Source organism: Mustela erminea, chromosome 10 (assembly GCF_009829155.1).
Source record: "Mustela erminea isolate mMusErm1 chromosome 10, mMusErm1.Pri, whole genome shotgun sequence".
NCBI lineage: Eukaryota > Metazoa > Chordata > Mammalia > Carnivora > Mustelidae > Mustela > Mustela erminea.
The window spans coordinates 103,652,559-103,678,042 of NC_045623.1; the positions used below are offsets into that span (position 1 = coordinate 103,652,559).

Here is a 25,484-nt window from a genome sequence, read left to right on the forward strand (position 1 = left end):
GTGTGGGCTCAGCCCTGGGATCACCGTTCCAAGCAAAATGGTGAAGAAGCAGCCCACCACAGTGTTACCTGAGACAACCAGTGTCATCTCAAGCTCATTGTCCATCTCTGGGGCAAAACAGAAGATGGCCTGGTGGCTTTTGTGGTGATGTGGGTGGAAAAAGCATGGCAAGAAAGAACAGAAGCTTGTGCCCTATCTTCAGTGCAGTGAGAACAGTATGTGCAAAGGCCCTGGGGTTGGAATGCATTGGTCTGTCTGAAGAACACTGTAGCCTGAGCTCAGTGAGCAAAAGGGAGAGATGACATCCAGGAAGTAGTCAGGCGCCAAATGGTAGAGACCACAATTAGGGCCTTGGTATTTGGTCGAAGTATAATGGGAAACTATTGGAGGAATTTGAGTAAGAAAGTGATGTGATCGGATTTCTGTTTTTAAGGTATTAAATAATAATTAATAAAGAGTAATGAATATCATGTACCCACCACCCACTTTAAACAACACATCATCACAGACGCAAGTGAAGTGCTGTGTTCTCTCTCTCCCTGTAATGAGCAGCACCACTGTTCTGAATTTCATGTTTTTCTCATGAATCCCCTTTACTATGGTTTATGCCACCTCAAGATCACATATGTGCATAATTATTTTGTTATTGTTCAACTTTTTTTAAAAGCTTTTATTTTTAAGTAATCTCTACACCCAACGTGGGGCTCGAATTCACGACCCTGAGATCAAGCCTGAGCTAGCCAGGCACTCCCTGTGATTATTCAACATTTTACAAATAATATTGCAGTATGTATTTTTCCTGCTACTTGCTTCTGTGGCTGGCGAATGTCTTCCGCACTGATACGTGTGGTTCTGGTTCATTCATTCTATACTACTCTACTACCTCGATGATTATGGAATGTGATCCCATTCGCAGACATTTAAGATGTTTCCCGTATGTTTCAACCACAAGTAATTCTGATGAAAACATTTTTGTTTCTGATGCACACACGCAAGCTTCTCTAGGGTCAGTACCTACGAGTGGGATTTCTGGGTCATAGGCATAGACATGTTCCATTTAATAGATATCACCAAACTGCTTTCAGAGCATGGGTTCCCGTGGACAGTTCTACCAACAGATGATGAGGACGGTCCCTTGTCCTGAGCCGTGCTTGGTACTGTCAGACTTTTCGAGGTTCGTGCCTGACTGGGGGTGTGAGACGGCATCTTGCTGTGGTTTCCATTTTCGTTACCTTAATTACTAGTGAGAGCGAGTACTTCCATGCATTTACTGGCATTCCCATGTCCTCCCCTGTAAATTGTCAGCTTGCCCCTGTTCATGATTTTTCTCATAGGCTGCTAGTTCTTTTTCCTCCTGCTTTTTAGGAATTATTTTCTGTGGTCTGGATTCCTTCCTTCGGCCCATCGTCCCCAAGCGCCATTAGACGTCAGCTACTCTTCTCCGATACTTGGGGTTTCCTGCAGAGGACAAGTCCTCATGGAGCCTTTGTCTTCCCAGCGAACACCTGTCCTTCTGTCCCCTGCATTTTCTGGACACTGCTCATAGCTATAGGCTTAATTAGATCCAGGCTCAAAAAAAAAAAAAAAAAAAATTCTCCTTTGCAGCCCATTTCATTGGCACGGCTGTGTAGTCCAAGAAGCACAGAATGTTAGCTTATTTCACCCGGAGTGATATGAACACTGCTAAGTATCTCCAAAGGTGACCTGCCCAGCCCATCTGTTGGACAAAGACCTTCTCTACCTGCCACCTTCAGGTGCTAGGAGCCGATGAGGGTCATCACCTGCGTCCACCGCTCCACTGTGGCTGCAAAACGATTCCTTTTGAATTTACGAGCTGGAACCGCTCCAGGAGGACCTTCCATTCACCAACTGTAGAGGGTTGAATGGTGCCCCCCCCCCGAAAGATACATCCACTCAGAGACTGAGACTGTGACCTTATCTGAAAAAAAAAGATCTTTGCAGATGCCGTTAAGGATTTTGTAGGTTAACGAAGGATTCTGAGATGAAATCATCCTGGATTGTCGGGTGGGCCCTAAAGCTGATGGCGAGTGTTGTGAGAGACAGACAGAGGGACACAGACACAGAGGGAAGAGAAGGTGATGTGAAGCCAGAGGCAGAGATCAGAGGCGCGAAGCCTCGGGCAGGGGCTCCTGGAGACACTAGAGTTGGCAGAAGCAGGGAAGGGCTCTCTGGTAGAGACCAGAGGGGACCTTAGCCCTGCCAATGCCTTGAGTTTAGATTTATGGTTTCTGGAACTGTGGGGAAAAAAATACATTTCTGTTCTTTCAAACCAGGCCGCTTGTGGTCATTATCTACAGCAGCCCGGAACCCACGACGAGATTTCTTCGAGATAGAATTTGGACAGAAAAGGCAGGACAAACACTTGCTTCTTCCTCTCTATTTGTCAATTTACAGAATAACAAACGGTTCCTCTAGCAACCTCCAAAATTGACCAATGAGTTTTCTTTCATTTTTTAGCACCATATGAGCTCCTATATTTTCTATATATTTGGTATTTTTTGGTCCATTGAGTTTTAGTCTTTCTCTGATATTTTTTTCCCAAGAGCCCATTCCAGAAGGCCACTGCATCTTTTGGGCATGACTTCAGTAGTCTTAGGTAAATTTCTTGTTTTCTGGCCTAAAATGATATCCCAGACACATCCTATATATCCTTGCCCCAGATCTGGAAGCCGCATCTCTCCAGGGAGCCCTGGTTCCCCCATATGCGAAAGAGAGAAACCACTGTCCAGGCCCAAGGTATCCACTGATACCCCTGCTTGTGGTTGTCTCCAGGCCGAGAAGTACACAGGGTTGTAAAGCACAGCCCCCTTAGAAAAGATTTTATCGACTCAACACTGATTATTTCCAATTCGAATTTACGATTACAACATTTTTACTTAGATTTCTCGATTTTATATTTGGATCTCTGTTTTATTATCCTGAAATTATTGTTACTGAGGGCAGAAACCTAACTATTTCTGTACACATAGTAACATAGTGTAGCAATTACACGCATGTGAGTACACACGCAGCTTCAAAGTAACAATACTACTACTGACTAGATACTGACAAGATTCCTGAGCACCATTTGGATTTCTTTGCAGCCCTTCTTGTCCTTAGGACATACTTACCCCATTAGGTGTGATGGTAAAATCACCATGTTTAAAGATAACCCAGAGGGGAAAGAAATAAATTAAAATTTTTTTAAATAAATTAAATTTAAAAAATAAAAAATAAAAATGACTCAGAGGGGGCGCCCGGCTGGTTCAGTCGGCGGAGCATGCAGCTCTCGATCTCGGGCATGAGTTCAAGCCCCACATTAGGTGTAGAGATCACTTAAAAATAAAATCTTTAAAAGAAATAAACCCGGGGCACCTGGGTGGCTCATTCTGTTAAGCATCTGCCTTTGGTTCAGGTCATGTCAGGGTCCTGGAATCGAGCCCCACATCCGAGCCCAGTAGGGAGTCTGCTTCTCCCTCCAACCCTGCTCCCTCTGTCTCTGTCTCACTCTCTCAGATAAATGAATAAAATCTTTTTAAAAATAAAATTAATTAAATAACTTGGAAAAAATTCTTCTCTGTGTATGCTACCAACTCAATGTATTTGATCATTTTACTATGTTTTCACATCTTAAGTATTCTGGATTTAAAAAGATGTTTAAAATTTAGTTTTGTTTTAGGGGTGCCTGGATGGCTCAGTAGGTTAAAGCCTCTGCCTTTGGCTCAGGTCATGATCCCAGGGTCCTGGGATCGAGCCCCACATCGGGCTCTCTGCTCAGCGGGGAGCCTGCTTCCTCCTCTCTCTCTCTGCCTGCCTCTCTGCCTACTTGTGGTCTCTGTCTGTCAAATGAATAAATAAAATCTTTTAAAAAAATAGTAAAATAAAATAAAATTTAGTTTTGTTTTATAACGATGTAAAATGGAAGGTTCCAAGCTTAAAACTACCGAACAGGACGCCCTCAGAGAAGCTCAACTTCCAGCCCCATCCCCCACTCTTCTTCTGCCTCCCCTTTCAGATAACCATTCTAATTAATTTTCGGTTCCTTCTCCCCTCGCTTTGGAGCACAAACAGCGATGACCCCTGTCCCTGCCGGCTCGCGGTGCCCCGAGCCTGCCCACTGGGCTCCCCACGTGAAATCCTTCAACACAGGCCGAGCACCAGTCCCTCTGAGGAGGTCGCAAACCGTGGTACTCCAGGGAGAGAGTGATGGCTTAGGTCAATGTCTGTCCTGCTCATGGGGCTTGAGTGCCCACCGTAGAAACCATCCCTCCTGCCCCATCTCTGCACCCCAGGCCTCAGCCCCATGCCTGGCACGCGGCAGGTGCTTTAGGAAGCTTGGATAAATGAAAAGGAAGACTTCTTCTTTTTTTTTTTTTTAAGATTTTATTTATTTATTTGAGAGAGAGAATGCACACAAGCAGCGGGGAGGCAGGCTCCCTACTGAGCAGGAGCCTGATGCGGGACATGATTCCAGGACCCTGAGATCATGGCCTGAGCTGAAGGCAGACGCTTACGACTGAGCCGCCCAGGCATCCTGAAAGGGAAGACTTCTGTAGCTAAAACAGCTTGGATACCAAAGACCTGGCTTCAGATCCTGGCTCCACCGTCTTCTACCCTGGAAATGGTGGACGCGTCACCCGCCTGTCCCCCATCTTGGCTTCCGTTTCAATAAACTGGGGGAAATGCAGCTTCTCTGAGGACGCCCCGAGCGGTGAATGGAGTCAGAGGTGATGGATGACAGCGTGGGGGAACAAAGCCAGTAAAGAGCAGACAAAGGAACTGGGAAGAACATGGTGGGGGGCTGGGCCGGAGAGGGGAAGCGACGAGGCGGTGGCGAGAAAGGGCCTCCGTCAGAAACGTGCATCGGTGCACTCAGACCATGGCGATCATGGTGGTGACCGATTGTGACCGTGAGCCGCAGAACTGGACCTTGAACCCGGCTCTACTGACAAGGCCCAGCCACCATCTGACCCACGAGGATGAGACGTGCAGGGAGGTCCTCTCTGCTCTCCTGCCCTCTCCTCCCCCTCTGTCCTGCAAGCCCGGGGTCCTACTCCTCTGTTCTTCCTTTGCTCGCCCAGCCCGGCCCAGGCTCCAGACAGACCTCGCCACCAGCAAGTTGCAAGGTAAGACTCTCTTTCCTTCTTCCTAAACTTGTTCTGGAACCCTTCCCACCTCGATCCCTGTCCCATCCCCGGTGTCCCTGGGGGGAGGGCAAAGAAGGCATATTTGAAGTGGTACAAAAGAAACAGAAAAGAGAAATTTTCAAATGACCAATTCCCAAAGACATTTTATTTCACCTAAATCCCACAGGGCAGTCCGGGCTGCTTTGTAATTTACACAGATCAACACGCATGATTCAATAGGAAGATACTTAGGGCTCCATTTCCTTTACATTTCTATTCCAATCAATTCCCATTGGTGTCTTCTAACAAACCCCTTCTCATACCCTTAAACCACCGCATTTCCGCTCAGGGACAGTGGTTTACTCAGTCTTACAGAAACGGGAACAGGAGCCTCGGGGAGGCTGCAATCCCGGCACCGGATTTCTCGGAGGAGCCGGGGTGGGGGAGGAGCCGGGCAGGGCGTGGGCTCAGAGGAGGGCCCTTTTGTCCTGCACACCTCCCGCTTCAAGCTCGCCATCTCTAGAATTTGTCTTTCTTGTTCCTCTTTTCAGTAAGTCTTCTCGAGAATTCGAACCATTTGTTGAGCTTTTTTATGTAAAGCTGGAACTCAGGACCTAGATTATACGCTATGAAAAGAAGAGTTCGTACGCGAAGGTCAGAAGTTTGGTGGTCCTTGTGGGACAGCCAGACACATTCCCCACACCTGTACTAAAGGCGGGGATTTTAGGTTCCTTAGAATGCCCTCCATGTCCTGTCCCACCAGCTTCAAGCACCTTCCCGCTTTCTGAATTTAGGCGTGCAAGCTGCCTTAATCCAAGGGCTGACACATCGGCGGTGGTTCTGCCCCTGGACCTTGGTTTCTCGTGCGATGCTCAGTAGCCCTTACCTTAAGGGGACATGCATGTTTTCTAATAAATGAATTGCAAGACATCTATATCTGGTCATTATCTTGCTTTTGTAATCTTGCTTCTTTGCCAGGTCATTCCTTATTGCTGGGGTGACCATATTAACCCAGTGGGGGTGGGTTCAATGGAACTGGGAGGCATCAGGTGCGTGACACAACCGGGCTGGCCAGAGACCAGCGCTGCTACCTAGAAGGCTGGGTCTGAGGGCAGGGGGAGCAAAATGGTGCTCAGTTCTCTTAGCAGCAAAGGGAGGCTGTCGCTCCGGTCCCCTGACTGCAAGTGGGGGAAGAGGCCTTCTTATTATCTCCTGGGAGCTGAAGTAATAACCCTAATCGGTGAGTCTCAGAAGGGTGGGCACAGAGGACACCCAGGTGAACTGCAGCATGGGGCATCTGGGTCAGAGAGGCGGATATCTAGACCATCTCTGTGTTTCCTCCTGAGGGTGAATTGAAGCGACACTCCCCCCCTCGTGGAAGGAGCATTTGGGGTGTGGCATTGGGGAAACTATGCAATCTGTACGTGTCTACTGCAAGAGCCATGGGACATTTCATCAGGGAAAAGGGGACATGGCAGGATTAGAACAAGGAGGTAGATCAGGGGGTCCGTGTCCCTTCAGCCAGGCTGCTAGCATTTGGACCTAGTTAAGAGGATGTCGTCCTTTGGGGAAGGAATTGGTACTGTTATTATGGTATATAGTGTGATACGGGGAAATGATCATTATGACAGGTGTCCTTTTTCCTCTGTTGGTATTGCTGGAGGAGCAAACAAATGCAAGAGGAAACAATCAATGAACCAGGAAGGAAGGATGGGGAGAGAATCACAAATGGGCCTTTGTTGATGGGGAGGCGGGGAGCCTGTCTGGAGATTTAAAGGTTTTGAAAGATATGTATAATCAGTGGGGGGCATACTGAGTGGGCAATATTGACTGGAATCAATTCTATCGTATTCGAGGATGTCAAGGTCTCAGGAATGTTTAGCAGAAACAGACTGTAAAGACAATGAATTCAGGGGATATTTATAGCTCACCCTAAATTTACAGAGAAACGGGCAAAATAAAGATGGGGAAATTGCAGAATATTTGCATTCTTGCAACCACATTAATAAGGTGAGCCAAGAAGCCTGACCCAGGGAGGCTGGACTGGTCATACCTACTTCCAGCACCCTGGTGTCTGGGGCATGATCCCCAAGAAAATGTAGTAAACAATACATGCTCTAGTTAACACCACCTTGAGGAGATGTGTGGGAATTGGGGATGGGCTTGCCTGCACTCTTATGGGAGCGTCAGGATGTTGTTAAGCATCTTGCTCTCCTACTGGGTGTCTCTGGCCAAGACCAAGTAGGTAATAAATCATGTAACTGTCCATCCTCGTGGTCTCCTCTGTTCTACTCACTGGCATCACTGCCTGGACTGGGAAGATGAGCCACCTCCTTTGCCCACACATCCCCTGTATGGATTGGCCCATCTGAGCCTCCTGCCCTTTAGATGACTGTCCCTCCCCTACTATTGCCAGAAGACATGCATCCACCCAGAGAAGGAAGAAAACAGGACTCAAAGAATCGCAAAGGATAAATAAGAGTTGATCTTACGTAGGTGAGGGAAATTCATGAGGTTGGTTTCCACCACTCTGTTGTTCAGGGGCTGGGTGCTCCGGTAGTCATTGTGGAGGGTCTTGTTGTGGTGATCCACTATGGAATTCTCTAGCTTCCAAATCTACAGGCCACATGAAGTGGATTATGAAGGGGAAGAGGTACTGGGTGGTTTTAAGGAGCATAGTTTGTTGGGTTTATTTCTATAACCCTGATAAAGTGAGTATGAGAAGATCTCAAGTTCTGCTCCATCGCAATAGAGCATCCACCCACCCACCCAGCCACCCCGCCATCCACCCAGCCACCCATTCATTCTTCCAACCATCTCTTGGTCACCAGTAGAAAGGAGAAAAAGAAGCAAATAGATTTGTGGGTGGGTATCTTTGAATAGGGTTCTTTCCACCTTTTCCTGCATTGGGGAAATGAAAATTTAAAGAAAAAGATCTACTTGTTCCTGAGGAAGAACATGACCCAGAAGGAAATGCCAGCTTTTCCTCTGCCGCCTCAGTTACGTTTGTCCTTTCCCTAAGGCAACAAATAGTTACTGTGCACCCATGCTATGCTGGGGAACCAAAGGTGGCTGACACAGCTCTTCTCCTCAGAGGACTGCAGGCCTGCTAGCATATTAAAGAGCTAACAATGTCAGTAAGTCCTTGTGTAAAGCCATTTATGAAGTTAGAATGTAAGCTCCACGAGGACAGGGGTTCTGTCCATCAAGGGCCTAGAACGTTACCTGGAGGGAGCATCCGCTCAGCAAATGTTTGCCTTAACGATGCAGCCCTTCTTCTCTGACCCGGGTCAGGTCCCAGTCCTTTGGTTGCATCCAAGGTCCCAGGGTTCCCTGGATTCCCTGATGCCTCAACTTGCCCATCTCTGTCCAAGCACTAGTAAAGTCACCCAGGCCAGGAGGGGTGAGGCACAGCAGTCCCAGGGCAGGAAAGCAGCTGGGAGCCCGGGTGCTGGCATTAAGGTGAGAGGTAGGGAAGCGCTCTCGTCAGCCAGGCAGTCAGAAGGGGACCTGCGGAGGCAGGGCGGGGGCCTTACCTGTGCTCTGGAGAGCGGCACGTGATGGGCCAGCACAAACCAGTGGACGTTCTCAGTGCAGGGAGGAGTGGTGAGTGACCCATTGTAGCTGTAGTAGTGCTGGATGTCCCCAGGGAGCATGTGCAGAATGTCAAGGTCACTCAGAACCGTGCTTTGTCCTAACAGAGGGGACAAAGGATAAAGGAATGTGAGGGGCCACTGGTGCCCCTTGGGGGGACAGCTCAGGCTCAGACCGCCCCACGTTTGAATCTTCTGAGTCACCGGAACACAGAGGCTGATCGTTTGAAGCATTTCCCCAGTCTGCTGCTTCCTAGAAGGGGGTAAGAGCAAAGACTCTGGGAAGAGACCCACTCAGATACCTCCTCCTGGCTGTCACCTCAAAGGCAACAAGGGAATGTTCAATAGGATTCCTACAAGGATAAGGGGGGAGGGGTGTGCTTATAAAGTCTGGTCATTGAACTTGAGCTTGGAAAGTCCTTGTGAGCCTAACTGTCATCACAACTGTTGGGCAGAAGATATGCTTTATGTTAAATGAGAGAAGAGAATTATGACTGCTAGGGGCTTCCGGATAAGAAATCTCAAAAAAGAACAAAATGTCTTGGTTTTGGCTCACTTAGAAATGAGTGGATAGAGAGACAGTCGGTTAAGGATCTGCCTTTGTCTCAGGTCATGATCCCGGGGTCCTGGGATGGAGCCCCGCATCCGGGCTCCCTGCTCAGCAGGAAGTCTGCTTCTCCTTCTGCCCTTCCCCCTTCTTGTGCTCTCTCTTTCTCAAATGAATAAATCTAAAAGAAAGAAAGAAAGAAGGGAGGGAGGAAGGAAGGAAGAAAAAAAAAGAAAGAAAGAAATGGGGGGATAGAGATGAGAAAGGCAGACTCAGAACCAAGTGGGGCTTCAGGCACCTGGTCCTGAGCATTTCCTGCCATGGTTCCCGAGAAACCAGGCTCAGCCCCCGGGGGTGGGGGCTCGCGTGGGGAGAGGAGTTTCCACAGGGTATCCGGAGACTCCCAGCTCAAGTACCCATCACCGCATCTCGAGAATCCCGCTTCCATTCATGTCATGATTCTGAGCTCCTGAGCTCAGCATGACGCCAACGAAGAAACAGAGTTGAGTTGAATTTTTTCGCTTTCCCAAACATGCACTTTGCATTCTTTTGATGGCAAAGAGGTTACAGCTTTTACGTAGACATAAATAGACTCGCTAAACCAAGGCGTCAGAGTCTGGTAGTGGAAAATCCCATGAATAGGCTAAAAAAAAAATTCTAAATTTTAGTGTTATTGGACGAGCTTCCAGATACAACCTTCTAAAGGGCTCTCGAGCGTAGATTTAGCTTCATCCCTGTAATATAGTTAAGTGAGTCAAGAATTCCAGCACCATGGTGCAGCCACTAGGGAAAGCGATGTGATGGCAGCTTTAAGAATTAGCCCTTGAATTACCATATGACCCAGCAATCCTGCTTCTCAGCTTGCACACAAGAGGACTGAAATCAGGGAGGTGAAAACAGTACGACACGCTGACGGTTTGGATGTGAGGGATAATGGAAAGCGGAAAACCAAGAATGATTCTGGGAGGGGCGCCTGGCTGGCTCAGTTTGTAGAACACGCAACTCTTGATCTCAGGGTCATGAGTTCAAACCCCACACGGGGGGTGGAGGCCACTTTAAAAGGAATTTTTTTAAGTTAAAAAAAAAAAAAAAACAGGGATCCTGGGGTATGGGGCTTCAACAGTGGGATGGCTTATGATGCTCTTTGCTGAGATGAGGAAGTCGGTTTAGGGACGAGCCTGGGGGATGGGTGGTAGGGAAGGTTCGGGCCATATTAAATTTTAGATCTGCAGGGCAGTATCAAGCAAGCTGTTGGATAGAGGAATCCAGAGTTGAGAGGGAGGCCAGTGCGGCGAGCAGTATTGATCAGAAGCATCATTTATTGAATTGGAAAAGGAAATGGCTCTGGATCAGTTCGTAGAAACGGAAGGTCTAAGGTCCATGCATTCAAGGAAACGCCTCAGACCACAGGCCTGTGGTTTCTCTTGCTGGCCTTGCTGAGGGTCCGCAAAATAGCCAGCTGGTTCTTGCGTCTGCTTTGCCTCCCCTGCCCCGTGGTCCTGTCACTGCATGGAGGACCTCAGATTTTAGGAGTCCACAGCGCAGAGAGGGCAACGGAGGCCATGGGACGGAATGAGGCCCCTGGAGAAGGCAGAGCCGGCGCCCCCCACCGTGAGAGCAGGAGCAGAAAGAGAGCCCAGCTGGGGGTGAGCCCGAGAGTGGGCAGGAGAGCGAGGTGGGATGGCCTGGACATCTAACAGGGCTGACCTTAAAGGGACGGTGGCTGTCAGGGTCAGCCGAGGGTGAGTGAGAAAACGGAACAGGACCACGAGGCAACACATTCAAGGGCGCGTCGAGTAGGAAGGAAGAGGGGAGGACAGCAAGGGGCCGGCTGGGTCCGTGAGACTCGTGGGGTGTTAGCAAGGGGCCGGCTGGGTCCGTGAGACTCGTGAGGTGTCAGAGCACGGATCTGTGTGCCGAGCCAGTGGCGGGTGAACAGTAAGAGATGGGGCTGCGGGACAGCAGAGGCGAGCAGGTGGACGGACCCTACGCGGGAGGGCCGGTGCGCGCGTGTGGAGGGCCGGGCTGGGTCGGGAGCAGGGACTCTCGCCCACGGCGACAGAGGCGGGGACGTGGAGCTGGGCCGGGGCAGATGGGTTAAGAAGATGAGTGAGGGTCTGACCGCCTTTTAGATAAAGCGGGAACAAGGCACCCGATCCACTCAAGGGGGAAGCTGAGGCGGGGGGCCGAGGGGCTTCGAGGGAGGGGAGGAAACGCGAAATAAGCGTTCTGGAGCGGGGGAAGCAAGGGCCCGGATGAGTGTTTGAGGACTTCCAGGCCGTGTTAATACATGCTCATATTTGTAGCTATGAATAAAAATAACAGCAGTTGGGGGCGCCTGGGTGGCTCAGTGGTTGAAGCGTCTGCCTTCAGCTCAGGTCATGATCCCAGGGTCCTGGGACTGAGTCCCAAGTCGTCAGGCTCCACACTCAGAGGGGAGTCTGCTTCTGCCCCTGCCTCTCCCCCATCCCCACTCGTGCACTGGGGAGAAAGGAAGGCCCACAGGTCGGAGGTCAAGGGACCCCCTGGATGGGCGGGACCGGAAGTCAGGGACCTGCCGTCTGGGAGGGGTGGCCAAAGTCCGAAGCACAAGCCCAGGGTGTCAAAGCTGATGTGGTTGTGGCTCAGGTCACAGGCCGTAGGGGTTGGTGGCCACTCGGACATGAATCCTGCCTTCTGGAGGCAGAGGAGAGAGAGACCAGCCCTGTCCAGGCACAATGATGGGAGGGCGTTCCTTAGCCTGAAGCTAAGGAGGACATCTCTCTCTCTCTCTCCCCCCCCCTCCTCTCTCTCTCTCTAGTGCCCAGAGTCATCACTACTCACTGGAGCTAGAGGTGAAGCGAAGATATCCCCTGTCCGTGGTCCCCAGGCTTCCAGCCGTGGGAATCAACACATGGGGTTTGTGAACAGGTTTCTCAAGGGTGTTTGCAGCCTGAGCCGACAGCAGGAACCGCTGGCATGAGAGCCCTGGCCCCCCGCGGGCCCTGTGCCCCCCCCCCGCCGATGTCCCCCTTCCAGGCCCCCCCGTTCCTGCCACACGCTCCTCCGCCGCTGCGGGCTTTCCTCACCTGGATACTGGATGTTGTTCAGGTGGGCAATGAAGTTGCTGTAGTAAGTGTTTTCACCGTGATCCCTGACCTGAAGGAAAAACAGCAGTGCATCGAGTGGGAAGGGGACCTCGGTCTGCTGATCCCGTGCTTTGGTGTCCCTGTTGACTGGGCAGAGCCCGGGGGCAGGGAGGAGGCAGCCGGTCCGAGCCCCAGCTGTGTGGGGAGAGACTGTCTGGTCATTCTTTGCCACCGACTGCCTGGCCTCACTGGTCTCTTCCAGGGAGACAGGACGGAAGCATTGGGACAGCTTCCAGGGAAAGAGCCTTCTCAGGGGTGACCGGTGAGGCCCTCAGGGCATGGCCCAAAGTCACTGTCACCATACCCCCCAGGGACTCTGTTTGGGAGGGGTTCACCTCAGGCCAGGTCCCTGTGATGAGGGGGGCTTGGTCCCCTGTGCCCGGTTCCTCATCCTCGGGACTCCTGCCGGAGCGGGGGACAGCCTCTGTCCAAGCCAAAACTGCTCCAGTTCTGCCCCCTGCCAGGTCACCACTGTTTTGTGTGAGCGTTGACTCTTCAGAAGTCAGAACAATTACTTTTGGTGAAAAAGGTGAATTTCAATGGCTCTTTTCAGTCGGTGGTGTTGGTCTAATTCTTCTTCCACTGTGTATGAATTCCGATTTCTTGGATCTATGAATGCCACTCGCTATGTGTTTTGCTAGGTCCCTCGTGGATTTTTGTTCCTCTGTTCAGCCTTTTGAGTGAAACAAATACCTTCCATGCACGATTTAACCATTTTTAAGTATTAATGGTTGTTCTAGTGATTACAGCTGTTCCCCCTTATCTGAAGGGACCCGCAGTGGGTGCCTAAAGCCACGGGTAGTGCCAAACCCTGTAAATACTACATGTTTTCCTATACATACCTGTGGTAAAGTTTAGTGTATGAATTAGACGCAGTAAGAGACCAACAACAATAAACTAATAATCAAATAGAACAATGATAACAATATACTGAATTAAAAGTTACGTGAATGTGGTCTCTCCCCAAATCTCTTGTTGTACTTCACTCACTCTTCTTGGGATGATGCACTTGATCAAATGCCTGCGTGACAAGGTCACGGGGGTGAATGACGCAGGCACTGTGACCTAGCGTTAGGCTTCTGGAGTAAACATCACTAGAAGGAACATCTCCTTCTGGGCTGCACGTGACCACGGGTAACTATCACCTGGGAAAGGGAAACCAGGGGTAAGGGGGGACTACTGTTCAATATACAACTTATCACAGCCTACCTCCGGTTAGTACTAACTTAATTCCTATAAAATATGGGGACTTTGTTCCAAGCTAGCTCTATTTCTTTCTATTTTCCTCACTTTTGTCATTGACATTACATCTACCTACATCGTAAACCCAACAATAAGTGGTGTAATGATTCCTTTCAACAATCTGATGGGTTTTTTAAAAGAAATCTTTTAAAGACAAGACAAAAACATTTTTAGGTAGTCTTTTATAGTTACCATTTCTAGCATTCTTCATTTCTTTCTGCAGATTTGAGTTACTGTTTGATATCATTGCTTCTCAGCCAGAAGGGTTTTGGGTAATATTTCTTGTAAGACAGATCTGTTAGCAATTATCTCAGTTTTTCTGTATCTAGGAATGCCTTTGTTTCGCCTCATTGTTGAAGGGTGTTAGTTAGATTAGGATTCCTGGTTGACATTCCATGGCCTTCTGATGACTTGTTTCTTTCTTTCTTTCTTTTTTTTTTTTTTTAAAGATTTTATTTATTTATTTGACAGAGATCACAAGTAGAGAGGCAGGCAGGGAGAGAGGAGGAAGCAGGCTCCCTGCCTAGCAGCGAGCCTGATACAGGACTCGATCCCAGGACCCTGGGATTACGACCTGAACCGAAAGCAGAGGCCCTAACCCACTGAGCCACCCAGGCGCCCTGATGACTTGTTTCTAATGAGAAGTTGGCTGTTAGTTGTACGTCAGTATCCTATTTATAAAAAGTCCTTTTTGTCTTGTTGATTTCAACAGTTTGACTCTGATCAGACAAGGGCTTTGTTCAGTTTCCCAGTTTGTAAATTATTTTTTTTCCCATCAAATTTGGGGGAAAATGGGACCATTATTTCTTCCATTTTTTTTTCTTTCACTTTCTTTCTCCTCTTCCAGATTCCCACTATGTATATGTTGGGCTGTGTGATCTTGTTCCCATGAATCTCTAAGGCTTTGTTCATTTTTCTTCAGTCTTTTTCCTTTGTTCCTCAGATTGAATAAATTCTTTGATTTCTCTGCAAATGTACTGACTCCTGCTGTCTCATCTCTGCTTTGAGACCATGTCGTGAATTTTTCATTTTATTTATTATATTTTTCAACTCTAGACTTTCCACTTGTGCATTTTTGTCATTTCTGTTTCCCTTTTTTGAGTCAGTGTCATTATACTTTCCTTTAATTCTTTGAACACAATTTCTTTTAAGTCCTTAAACATGTTTATGATGGTTGTTGGGAAAGTCCTATCTGATAAGTCCCTGAGTCCACTCAGAGTCATTACCTGTTGGCTGTTGTTTTTTCTCTTAAATGTGGATCATATTTTCCTATTTCTTTGCATGTCCAACTTTTTTTTTTTTGAAAACTGGACATTTAAGTAATATAGGATGTAAATATGATTTCTGATTTTTAAAAAATTCTATTGTTGGTTTGTGTATCCGTTTAGGAATTTCTTCCACTTCATCTGCAAGATGGGTCTCCCCAGCCACACACAGCAGCTGATGTCTTGGCTCTGTTCTTAAATCTTATTCCTAGGGCCCTCTAGGAACTACCTATATGGTAGGTAGCTTTGTGGTCAGTCAACGATTTTAGCAGAAGTTCTTGTTCATACCCCTCAAGCCCATCATGTTTGCACCCTCTGCTGCTGGATCTGGATTAGCTGCGAAACACATCCAGAGGTCAGCCATTTAGCGGGTCAGCTGCAACTTTCACTTTCTATTACCTTTACTGATAGATCCTGGGGCATGGGCTTTCAACTCACACTCCAGATCAAGTGAGTCATCCACCTCTAGGCAGTAAGATGGCTGGGTTCCCTGTCCAGCCTGCTCCAGGAAAAAGACCTTGCTGACCAAGCTGGAGGTTGGGGATAGGAAGAGCCCCACTGTTCTAACTCAAAATTCTAGCCACTTTTCACAAACAAATGCCTCGGTTTGTTGTTTGACTTTGGTCCAGTTCCAGAACAGAGATATGGTTGGTTTTGGCCATTTTATCCAACTTAGCACTTGTTGGGGGAGACTGAACTCATGACCATTTCCCGCCACCTAGCTGCGGGTCCCGCCCTCCAGACCTTCTGAGAAAAGCAGAAAAGCAGGTGTTGATTTACCTGGCAGGTGGCCAGCTTCCCCTTCCCCTCCGGCCAGTTTATGTTTGGCCAGCCACGCTGTGATCCCAGCTCCTTTAAATCAGTTGTCGCACTCATCCAAGATCCCCGGGACTGGGGACACAGAGGGAACACAGTGACTGTGAACAGGGGCTTCACTGAGTCAGAGTTGTTTAAGGACGGTGAGCTCAGTAGCAGATGAGGAGGGAAGACCCTTTGTCTACACCTGATGCGACACCAGTCTCTGATGTCACATGTGTCACTTCAGCCTACCTCAATGAGGGCTGCCAGCACAGCCAAGCCGTCTGGTTCACTCTGCGCTCTGTCGTAGCTCTCGTATTTGGAATTGTAGTGAACAATGTGAATCTGTGGGAGCAAGAAAGGATAAGTCAGACTTCGTGAGCTTCAGGTGTTCAGGGAAGAATGAAGAGAAAGGTGCTCTCTACCCAAAGCCTCAGCTTGTCCCTCCTAAACAACTCTGACCTCCTTCCCTCTGGGTCTGAGATCTATCAAGACCAGGAAGTTTTCCAATGGAAAGAGCACGAGTGGGATTCTGGGGAGATGGCAATTCAAGGGCATTTCCCTGACCCCACCCTCCAGGCAGATGAGCTGGCAGTGTCCAGAGGGCTCGTCTGAGGTCACTGGGTTCTCCTGTGGTCTCCCAGGGGTGGGCACGAGATACCTTGCTCTGGAGGACACTGTAAACCGTGGTCATCTTAAGGACAGATCTATGCAAGAGAGAGAATCCTGAAAATCTAACACAGAGACATTCAGCTGAAACCAAGAGGGCTTGCCCCGTTCTGTGGGCTCTAAACTCCTGCCTTGCACTGTGCTTTCTGTGAGAGCGGGGACCCTGCTTGAATCCCTGACACGTAGCAGAGATCACTAAATGGTTGTGAATGAATGAAAAAAAAAAATCAACTTAGGGTGACTGGACGGTCACCATGCAGTCTCTTTGGCTGTTTTCATAAGGAAAGTGACTGTGGGACTGGAAAGAAGAAAGAGGACCTGGCTGGGGTCCCCAGAGTACCTCCGCCACAAATCGGATGCCGTCGATGGTGTGCTCGGAGCCCCTGATCTCTGAGGACGCTCCACCCCAGTGGAAATGCATCTGCTCGGCTGTGTACTGGGTGCCGTCGGGGGCCGTCATGTGCATGGTCGGGGGCAGGCTGATCTGCACTGGGAGAGAAGACGAGAGAGGGCTGCGGCCGGTGCACACAGGCACGAGGGGTCGGGTCTACCGGCCAGGCAGCTCCCCCGCTCCCTTGCACACTCATGGAGCAAGCCAAGACCACGCCGGCTTAGGATGCCCTGAGCAGGGTCGCCCACGGGGAGGAGGTGACCGGCACACAGGGCAGGCTGGGAGAGCCCGGCTGGGCAGGCACCCACATCAGGGTCCACACCCTTCTACCCAGACTCGGGGGTCAGGGGCAGGACCACCAGGGGAGGGGGTGGCAAGGCCAGCTTGTCAGCCCTAGGGAAAGAGGATGCCCTAGAAAATATGACCAGTGGGTGTGGAAACCAGAATCCCGCTCTCGGCTTCTGACCAGCTTTGTGATTTGCCCACAGCATAGGAATAGGAAGGGGGGTTGGGGGACCTCTTGGGACTAGTGTGATGACTTTTATTCCCAGAGCACTGTTTGCGAGGCCAAGTTGAAGTGTTAAATATCATCATCGTGGGTAGCCTTTTAAGAATAGCCCAACTGAGCTCCTTGCTCAGTGGGGAGCTGCTTCTCCCTCTGCCTCTCCCCCGGCTCGTGTGCACGCGCGCGCGCTCTCTCTCTCTCAAATAAATGAATAAATAAAATGAATGAATGAATGAATGGATAAATAAATAAATAAATAAATAAAAGAACAGCCGACTCTACTCCATAAAACCCCTGTAAGCTTCAGTGCTTTTATGGACAAGGAGGCCAACCTGGGGAGGGGGAAAGCCTTCCTTGCTCAGAGGCACAAGATCACACGGTGGGTGGGGGAGGCAGACCAGGCCAAGAATGGGTCGTGGTGGGGACAGGATGTCACCTACAGGCTTCCACTTCTCTTTGGAAGACAAGAGACCACATTCTGCAGCAAGTCAGGAAACACACGGACCCCTGGCCTGGGGCTTAACTTGTTCTGATCAGTGGATGCGTTCAAGCGTTAAGTTCTTGCCGCCTGGAAAACGGGCCACTCTTCCCACTTCCTCCTCCTGCCCGGTGCCCTACAGATTGTCCCCAGGGAGGTCCCTCTGGTCACCTAGCTGCTGTTGTTTGCTTCCACGGTTCAGGCCTCAGAGACATTTGAACATTCTGGAATGAGCCAGGGAAAAGGGAGACTCCAGAGGGAGAGAGAAGACAGTGACCTAGGAAAAGATCTATGAGGATGTACATAATTTAGGTCTGGGACAAGGACAAGCAGCATCTATTCTGTTAGCCGGGTCTTCCTATTGAAAGTCATCGAAGAGAGGCGCCTGGGCCCCTCAGTCATTAGGCATCTGCCTTCGGCTCGAGTCATGATCGCAGGGCCCTGGGGTCGAGCCCACGTCAGGCTCCCTGCTCAGCGGTGAGTCTGTTTCTCCTGCTGCTGCTCCACCTGCTTGTGCTCTCCCCCCTTCTCTTTCTCAAGTAAATAAGTAAAATCTTAAAAAAAATAAATAAAAACTTCTGTCTTGTAAAAGACACTATGAGGAGACTTAGAAGATAAGCTTCAGACTAGGAGAAGATATTTGCAAAAGACGCATCTGATGAAGGACTCCTAGCCGAAATGTACAAAGAACCCTTTAACACTCAACAGTAAGAAAACAACCAACCTGATTTAAAAAAATGGGCTGGAAACCTTAGCAAACACCTCACCAAAGACACACAGACTGCACGTTGTAGGTCATCAGGGAAATACAAATGAGCAACAGTGAGATACACGCGCACTTATCAGAACAGCCCAAATCCAGGACACTGACGACAGCCAATGCTGGGAGGGCGCGGCGGGCAGGAGCTCGCGCAGGGCGGGTGGGGGCGCGACATGGTGCGGTCCCTTTGGAAGACAAAGCTAAACGCAGCCGTACCATCACGTTCGCTGGTCTTTACCCAGTGGTAAAACCAAACTCTGCACCTGGATGTCTATGACAGCTTTATTCGTAATTACTGAATGGTGAACTTGAAAGTGGCCAAGATGCCCGCTCAGTAGGTGAATGGATAAACTGTGGTCTATCCAGACAACGGAATATTATTCAACGCTAAAAAGAAACGAGCTATTGGGTGCCTGGGTGGCTCAGTGGGTTAAGCCTCTGCCTTCAGCTCAGGTCATGATCCCAGGGTCCTGGGATCGAGCCCCGCATCGGGCTCTCTGCTCAGCAGGGAGCCCGCTTCCCCTCTCTCTCTTTGCCTGTTTCTCTGCCTACTTGTGATCTCTCTCTCTCTGTCAAATAAATAAATAATCTTAAAAAAAAAAAAAAGAAAGAAAGAAATCAGCTATCAAGCCATCAAGAGACATGGAGGAACTTTAAATGCATTACTAAGTGAAAGAAGCCAATCTGAGAAGGCCATCTACCATGTAATTCCAACTCTGTGACATTCTGGAAAAGTCAAAACTACGGAGACAATCAAAAGGTCTGTGGCTGCTGGGGTAGAGGGGGAGATGAACAGGCAGAGCACAGGGGATAATTAGGGCCATGAAAACACTGTGTATGATTCTGTAACAATGGATACTGTCATTCTACATTGGTTCAAACCCATAGAATGTGTAAGTTAAGAACAACCGGGGCACCTGGGTGGCTCAATGGGTTAAAGCCTCTGCCTTCAGCTCGGGTCATGATCCTGGGATCCTGAGATCGAGCCCCACATCGGGCTTTCTGCTTGGTGGGGAGCCTGCTTCCCCCCATCTCTCTGTCTGCCTCTCTGTCCACTTGTGATCTCTTTCTGTCAAATAAATAAACAAAATCTTTAAAAAAAAAAAAAAAAAAAGAAAGAAGAAAGAAAAGAATGACCCCTAAGGCAAACTCTGGACCAAATTATACTGTGTCAAGGTAGAGTCATCCTTGATTTAAAAAAAAAAAAAGTATTTTTCTGGGAGACCTGCATGGCTCAGTTGGTTAAGCAACTGACTTTTGATTTTGGCTCTGGTCATGATCTTGGGGTTGTGGGATGGAGCCCCATATGGGGCTCCATGCTCAGCCCTGAGTCTGCTTGAAATTCTTTCTCCCTCTCCCTCTGCCCCTCCCTCTGCTCACTCTCTAAATAAATAAAGAAATAAAATCTTTTAAAAATATATCATTCGGGGCGCCTGGGTGGCTCAGTAGGTTAAGCCTCTGCTTTCAGCTCAGGTCATGATCCCAGGGTCCTGGGATCGAGTCCCACATCGGGCTCTCTGCTTCAGCAGGGAGCCTGCTTCCCCCTCTCTCTCTCTCTCTGCCTGCTTCTCTGCCTACTTGTGATCTCTGTCAAATAAATCAATAAAATCTTTTAAAAAAAAAAAGAAATATATATCTATATATATCTATATATATATATCTATATATATATCTCATTCAGGCACCTGGGTGGCTCAGTTGGTTGAGCAGCTGCCTTTGGCTCAGGTCATGATCCTGGACTTCCAGGATCGAGTCCCGCATCGGGCTCCCAGCTCCTTGGGGAGTCCGCTTCTCCCTCTGACCTTCTCCTCTCTCATGCTCTCTCTGACTCATTCTCTCTCAAATAAATATATAAAATCTTTAAAAATAAATAAATAAAAATAAAAATATATCATTCTGGTAAGTAATATGGATAATGGGGGGACAATGTATGTGGGGGCAGAGGGTATATGAGAAGTCTCTGCATTTTCCTCTTCATTTTGCTATGCAGCTAAGACTGCTCAAAAAAAAAATGAAGTCAATTAAAAATACACGTATACAAATCCGTATATATGTACATATATAAGTGTGTATGTATATCCGTATATATGTACATATATAAGTGTGTACATGTATAAGTGTGTGTATGTATATGCATATATGTATATTAGGTTCTAAGATCTAAAAGGTAATAAATGTTTAATCAAAATCAAAAGTAACAAATGTTTAATTATATCATATCAACTTTCTTGTTAAACCTACTCAACAAAATGTTATCAGATTTGAAAATTGGTTGAGTGGGGTGTTGTTGTTGCCTTTTTCCTTCAGGAGAATTCTTGAAGCTTGGAGCTTGCTGACAATGTAAAGCCAATTGTAAAGAATTCTAAAAATCTTGCAAAATACTTGACATCAAAAAACGTAAGTAATGGGAGCTGTTTGAGTGCTTTCCCATAGGTTTGACATGATGTCGGGTGGACTGGGGACCCTACAGGCTTCCAGCCTCTAGAGAACCCAGTACAGCCCATAGGAGGAAGTTCCAGGGTTTTCTCCAAACTGGGAGGAGGGAGCCGCTGGGACCCCCTGGGAAGCTAGGACCTTCCTAACACTTCCCCTCTCCTGGGTCCTCAGCACAAAGCCCTACCCGGCCGGTGTGCAACGGAAACAGTCCATGTCACCAGTGGGGGTTTTCAGTCGTTCGATACTTCCGGCTGCCTGTCCTGGTGGGGTCAACCCAGCCTCCCCCCTGCCTTCAGTTGCTACCTGTAGCCCCTCTTCATCGAGGGCAAGGACTGGAAGAAGGGCAATTTCAGCGATTGACAATGGATTTAATTATTACTGTCTTAACAAAGAAAAGGAGTCCTTAAGAAAAAGCCTGAGGTCAAATTCTTAGATTTCAAATACTGAGAACTGCGGGTCTAATTATCCTCTCTTGGAAGAGCCATGACTTAAGGTTCCCCTAATTTGGCCCAACCATTACTGTAATTATTAATGTTCATGTTGGTATGAACCAAAATAAATGTTTATTGAACCAAAAAAACGGAGGAGGGGGTTTGCAATCTGCCAATTTGCTGGAGGCTTCAGAGAGAAACTTTGGAAGTAGGAGCTTGACATTAAAGATAAAATCAGGCTTTCATGAATTATTTGTGGAGTTCAGGGATCCAGGCCACATGTGCCTGAGGGCTTTTATAGCTCTTCACTCTCCAGGGTCTACCAACCCCATCAAGGGCAACTGCTTTTATCTTCTCAATTGTGCAAATAGGAGATCTAAATCCTGTGACCCCAGGCACCTATGTGGGTGGGCAGGAAGTCGGCCTAGCCCAGGAGGAAGTGGGGAGGGGGGTGTCCGAGGAGGAGGACAGGGTTGAGGAATCAGACATCCAGGGGCAGGGAGTGGCCTGGATGCAGCTCAGCCGCCAGAGACCAGGTGACCTTAAGTCTTTCGGCCTCCCAATGTCCTCACCTCCAGCCCTAACAATGACCCCTGCCAGGGGTGGGGGTATCATGAGGCTCAGAGGAGAGGGGCCCACTTGGAATATCAAAAGTATGTTCAGGGGCGCCTGGGTGGCTCAGTGGGTTAAGCCGCTGCCTTCGGCTCAGGTCATGATCTCAGGGTCCTGGGATCGGGCTCTCTGCTCAGCAGGGAGCCTGCTTCCCTCTCTCTCTCTCTCTCTCTGCCTGCCTCTCCGTCTACTTGTGATTTCTCTCTGTCAAATAAATAAATAAAATCTTTAAAAAAAAAAAAAAAAAGTATGTTCAGTAAACACAAAGCAAGGGTTTTCCAGTTGTCCAGTCCAGGCTTCTGAACTGGGGGTGGTCTACAAGACCCAAGTCAGCCTTTTCCTGTCTGACCTCCACCTCCTCCCTAGAAGAGGACCCATTCAAGGCCCCAAGAGTCTCTTTTTAAAACCTTTGAGGGATGCCTGGGTGGCTCAGTCGATTAAGCATCTGCCTTTGGCTCAGGTCACGATCCCAGAGTCTTGGGATCCAGATCAGGCTCCCTGCTCATCGGGGAGCCTGCTTCTCCCTCTCCCACTCCCCCTGCTTGTGTTCTCGCTCTCTCTGATAAATAAATAAATCTATCTCTAGAAAAATAAATAAAACCTTTGAGAAATCCTGGGCCCTCCTGTCAGGCATTTTGAGCCAATCAGACTCAATGCAGAAAATATGGAAAAATCAGACGAGGGCACAGATCCCCGAGGACAAGCGGGTCCCTGGCGTCAGCGGCACAGACTCCGTGGGCTGGATTTCCCACTGGCGGGGTTGGAGTGAGCTGGGGGAGAGGTCAGGCCGCGGAAGGAAAGATCCAGCCAGGAATTGAGGCCAAAGACTGAGCACCAACCCCCCCTCCACCCCGTGCACAGCTTGGCGTGGGGGCCACCACCCGCCTGTGGCCTGTGGCGCCCAGCCTGCGCTCTGCGCCTCCCTCAGGCCGCTCCGGCATCTGGCACCTGCTGCTGGGGCTGAGTGCGAGGGGACAGCGTCCTGCCACCTGCCCCTTACCTGTGTGGCCATTGTTGATCATGTGGAACTCGCCTGCCTGGACCCCGTAGCCTGTCAGGTTCAGAGCCTTCAGGGAGGGGTTGTACTGAACTTTTCTCCTCTCCAGGTTGATGGGGGACTGTCTCCTCCCGCCGCAGGTGGGGTACTCCCTTGGCCAATGCAGTTCATCCAGCGCCCCCTCTGTGATAGGAGAGAGCCAAGGGGGTCAGAGTTGGAGGGGCTCAGCGCACCGCAGGGCCTGCCCAGCGGGAGGCCAGGATCAAGGTCAGAGGTCTACCTTCTAGAAAGCAGAGCCTGACCCCTAGAAGTCAGAACCTGCTTCGTAGAACCTGATGTCTCGGGGACGTGACCCGGATTCCAAACTCCCCTGTTGTCACTGGCACCAAGAACAGTTGGTGTTTGGAAAACAATAAAGGTCTTTAATATATAAATTTTAATATATTTTTATGTTAATATTTTTATATGTATGTTTATATTAAATATATTGTATATATTATATTAAATCTATATTTAATATATATAACATATGTTGTATGATTCATATTTTTATATTATATATATTTTATGCAATATATACATTTATATTTTTTAGTATTTATATTTATGTAGCTTGGTTTTCCCCTGTAATGGGGATAAATGACTAGAAGGCTCCTCAGGGCTTGGTGTTACTGAATTACTCTTAGGGGTCCAGTCCCCGTGTTCTTCTAATGGCACAGTTTTCCTTCCGCTCTCCCAACAATCACGCAGCGCCCTCTCCCCCTGCAGCAAACCCCCCCCCCAACTGTTTCCTTGCTCCAGCCCCGTGCGCTGGGTCTCAGTAGGGTAGAGACCCCCAGGTTGCCTACACCTATGGATTCAGGACAAGAAGGTAAAGCATCAGGTTCAAAGATGACCAAAGTGATTAGTTGAAAAAAAAAACCAAAGTAAGGAAATGTCTCATTTTAGAGTGCGTGATCATTCCAGGGAGGAAAGGAAGAAAGCTAGTCGCTATAATGGGCCACACCTTCGCAGTCGGGAATCCAAGCTCTCCCCACCGTTAGGGAGTAGCTGTATGGCAAATGCCTGGCTTGTTTTAAGGAAGGTGTTTGTTTGGGGACCCCTCACAGTTGCTTGGTTTTGCAATCAACAGAAAAGTCAATTTTTTATTTCTCTGCTCTTCTGGATTTAATCCTACAAACCAGTATTTAAACAATTCTTTCCCAGAGGTGGGATGCCAGGATCAAGGCCAGTGGCCCCGAGCACAGCCCCCTGCATGGATCAAGAGGCTTTAGCCTGTGTCCCTAGCTGTGCTGCAGATTTCCCGAGGATTCCTAAAAGGCCTTTGAAGTAGCCTCCCCAAGTGTTGCTGGGCCCCTGGGCTTTCAGGAAGGCCTGCGGTCTTGTAGGCTGGGCTGAGCCCGAGAAGGACTAGACCTGCCTGTTGGAATTCTTTCTCTTGCTTTCCCTTCTGAACCACCCTTGGTACCAACGAGCCGCACGAAGCTGAACCCCAGGGCCTCCACCGCTCTGGCCACGTGTGGCCTCCTCTGCTCCAGAGCGGAGCCATAGGCCACAGCTGACGCCCTGCCCTCTAACACGGGACTCTCTGTGCCACCCATGATGTCCCTAATTCTGCTGCCCTTAACTCAACAAGACACGCATCCACCATGAATATATGCTTCCCTTGGGGTCCAAAGCTGGTGGGGGCACCATGGGGAGAGTAAGTCAGTCAGCAGCCCTGAGAGTCCTCCAAAGCCCGATCCCTGGGTGCAGTGTAGGGAAAGGGGGGCAGGGTAGGAGCTCTCTTCACCACCCCATGGGAGGGGGTGACTCTGGTCCAGATGTGCAGATCTGGACCTTAGCAAGGTCATGGCTATTGGGAGGCGGCAGCCCCGGAGGCTGTGCAAAGGTGTTGGGTTCTCAGGAAGTCAGGATGTTCCGGGTAAACTTCCAGAGAGACCATGAACTCTCCAAGAAGAAAACTCCACAAACCCGCACGCCCTCTGTGAGATGGCAGGGAGCCTGTTCTAGCAACTTCCTCCTCCACTGCAGAGCCCGAGAAAGCAGAGGGCTTCACAGTCAGTGGCGGCAAGCGGGCTCTCCAACCAGGAGCATGGCCAGGAAAGGTTCTAAGGCAAAAACACCTGCCGGGGAATCTTGGGCACCCCCGACCAAGACCTGGTTGTCCAGGAAGGGAGAGCAAGCTCCCCTAGTCCCCGATCGGAGGTCTGAGTTCCGCGCGCTCTCTGTAGGCGGACAGGGCAGCTCCCGCAGGGGTGAGGGTGACGAGGAAAGGCACAAACCCGGCGGGGATAAGGGGGGAGCTTACCTGAGTAGGTCCACTCAGACCCGTGCTGGGCCTGGGCCCCCAGGAAGAGCAGAGCCACCAGAGCCACCAGAGCCATCATGGTGCCACGGGTCTGGAATCGCGCTGATCCTGGGGCGCTCTTCTTTTAAAAGCTCAGAAACTGTAAATAACAATTTACCCAGTCTCGCTGACTGACCCACCCTCCGCTGCGCCCAC

General features: G+C 49.2%; 1 protein-coding gene across 1 annotated transcript; it reads right to left on the minus strand.

Annotated features, from left to right (window-relative positions):
- Positions 1-5,262: 5,262 nt before the first annotated feature.
- CA6 (carbonic anhydrase 6) lies at positions 5,263-25,484 on the minus strand. The gene is made up of 8 exons (XM_032303074.1): positions 25,290-25,484; positions 22,982-23,161; positions 16,709-16,857; positions 15,952-16,044; positions 12,335-12,404; positions 8,663-8,820; positions 7,619-7,742; positions 5,263-5,752 (listed from the first exon to the last, which is right to left on the minus strand). The coding sequence occupies exons 1-8, from the start codon at positions 25,366-25,368 to the stop codon at positions 5,646-5,648; spliced, it is 960 nt and encodes a 319-aa protein (XP_032158965.1). The 5' UTR covers positions 25,369-25,484; the 3' UTR covers positions 5,263-5,645.

Excerpts from the sequence above, each read along its gene's own strand:
- CA6 (XM_032303074.1), bottom strand. The coding sequence starts at position 25,368 with ATGATGGCTCTGGTGGCTCTGGTGGCTCTGCTCTTCCTGGGGGCCCAG. Across the intron at positions 16,045-16,708 it reads GCATCCGATTTGTGGCGGAG|ATTCACATTGTTCACTACAA; the intron begins GTACTCTGGGGA and ends TTGCTCCCACAG. Across the intron at positions 7,743-8,662 it reads TGCCGCTCTCCAGAGCACAG|ATTTGGAAGCTAGAGAATTC; the intron begins GTAAGGCCCCCG and ends TGTGGCCTGTAG.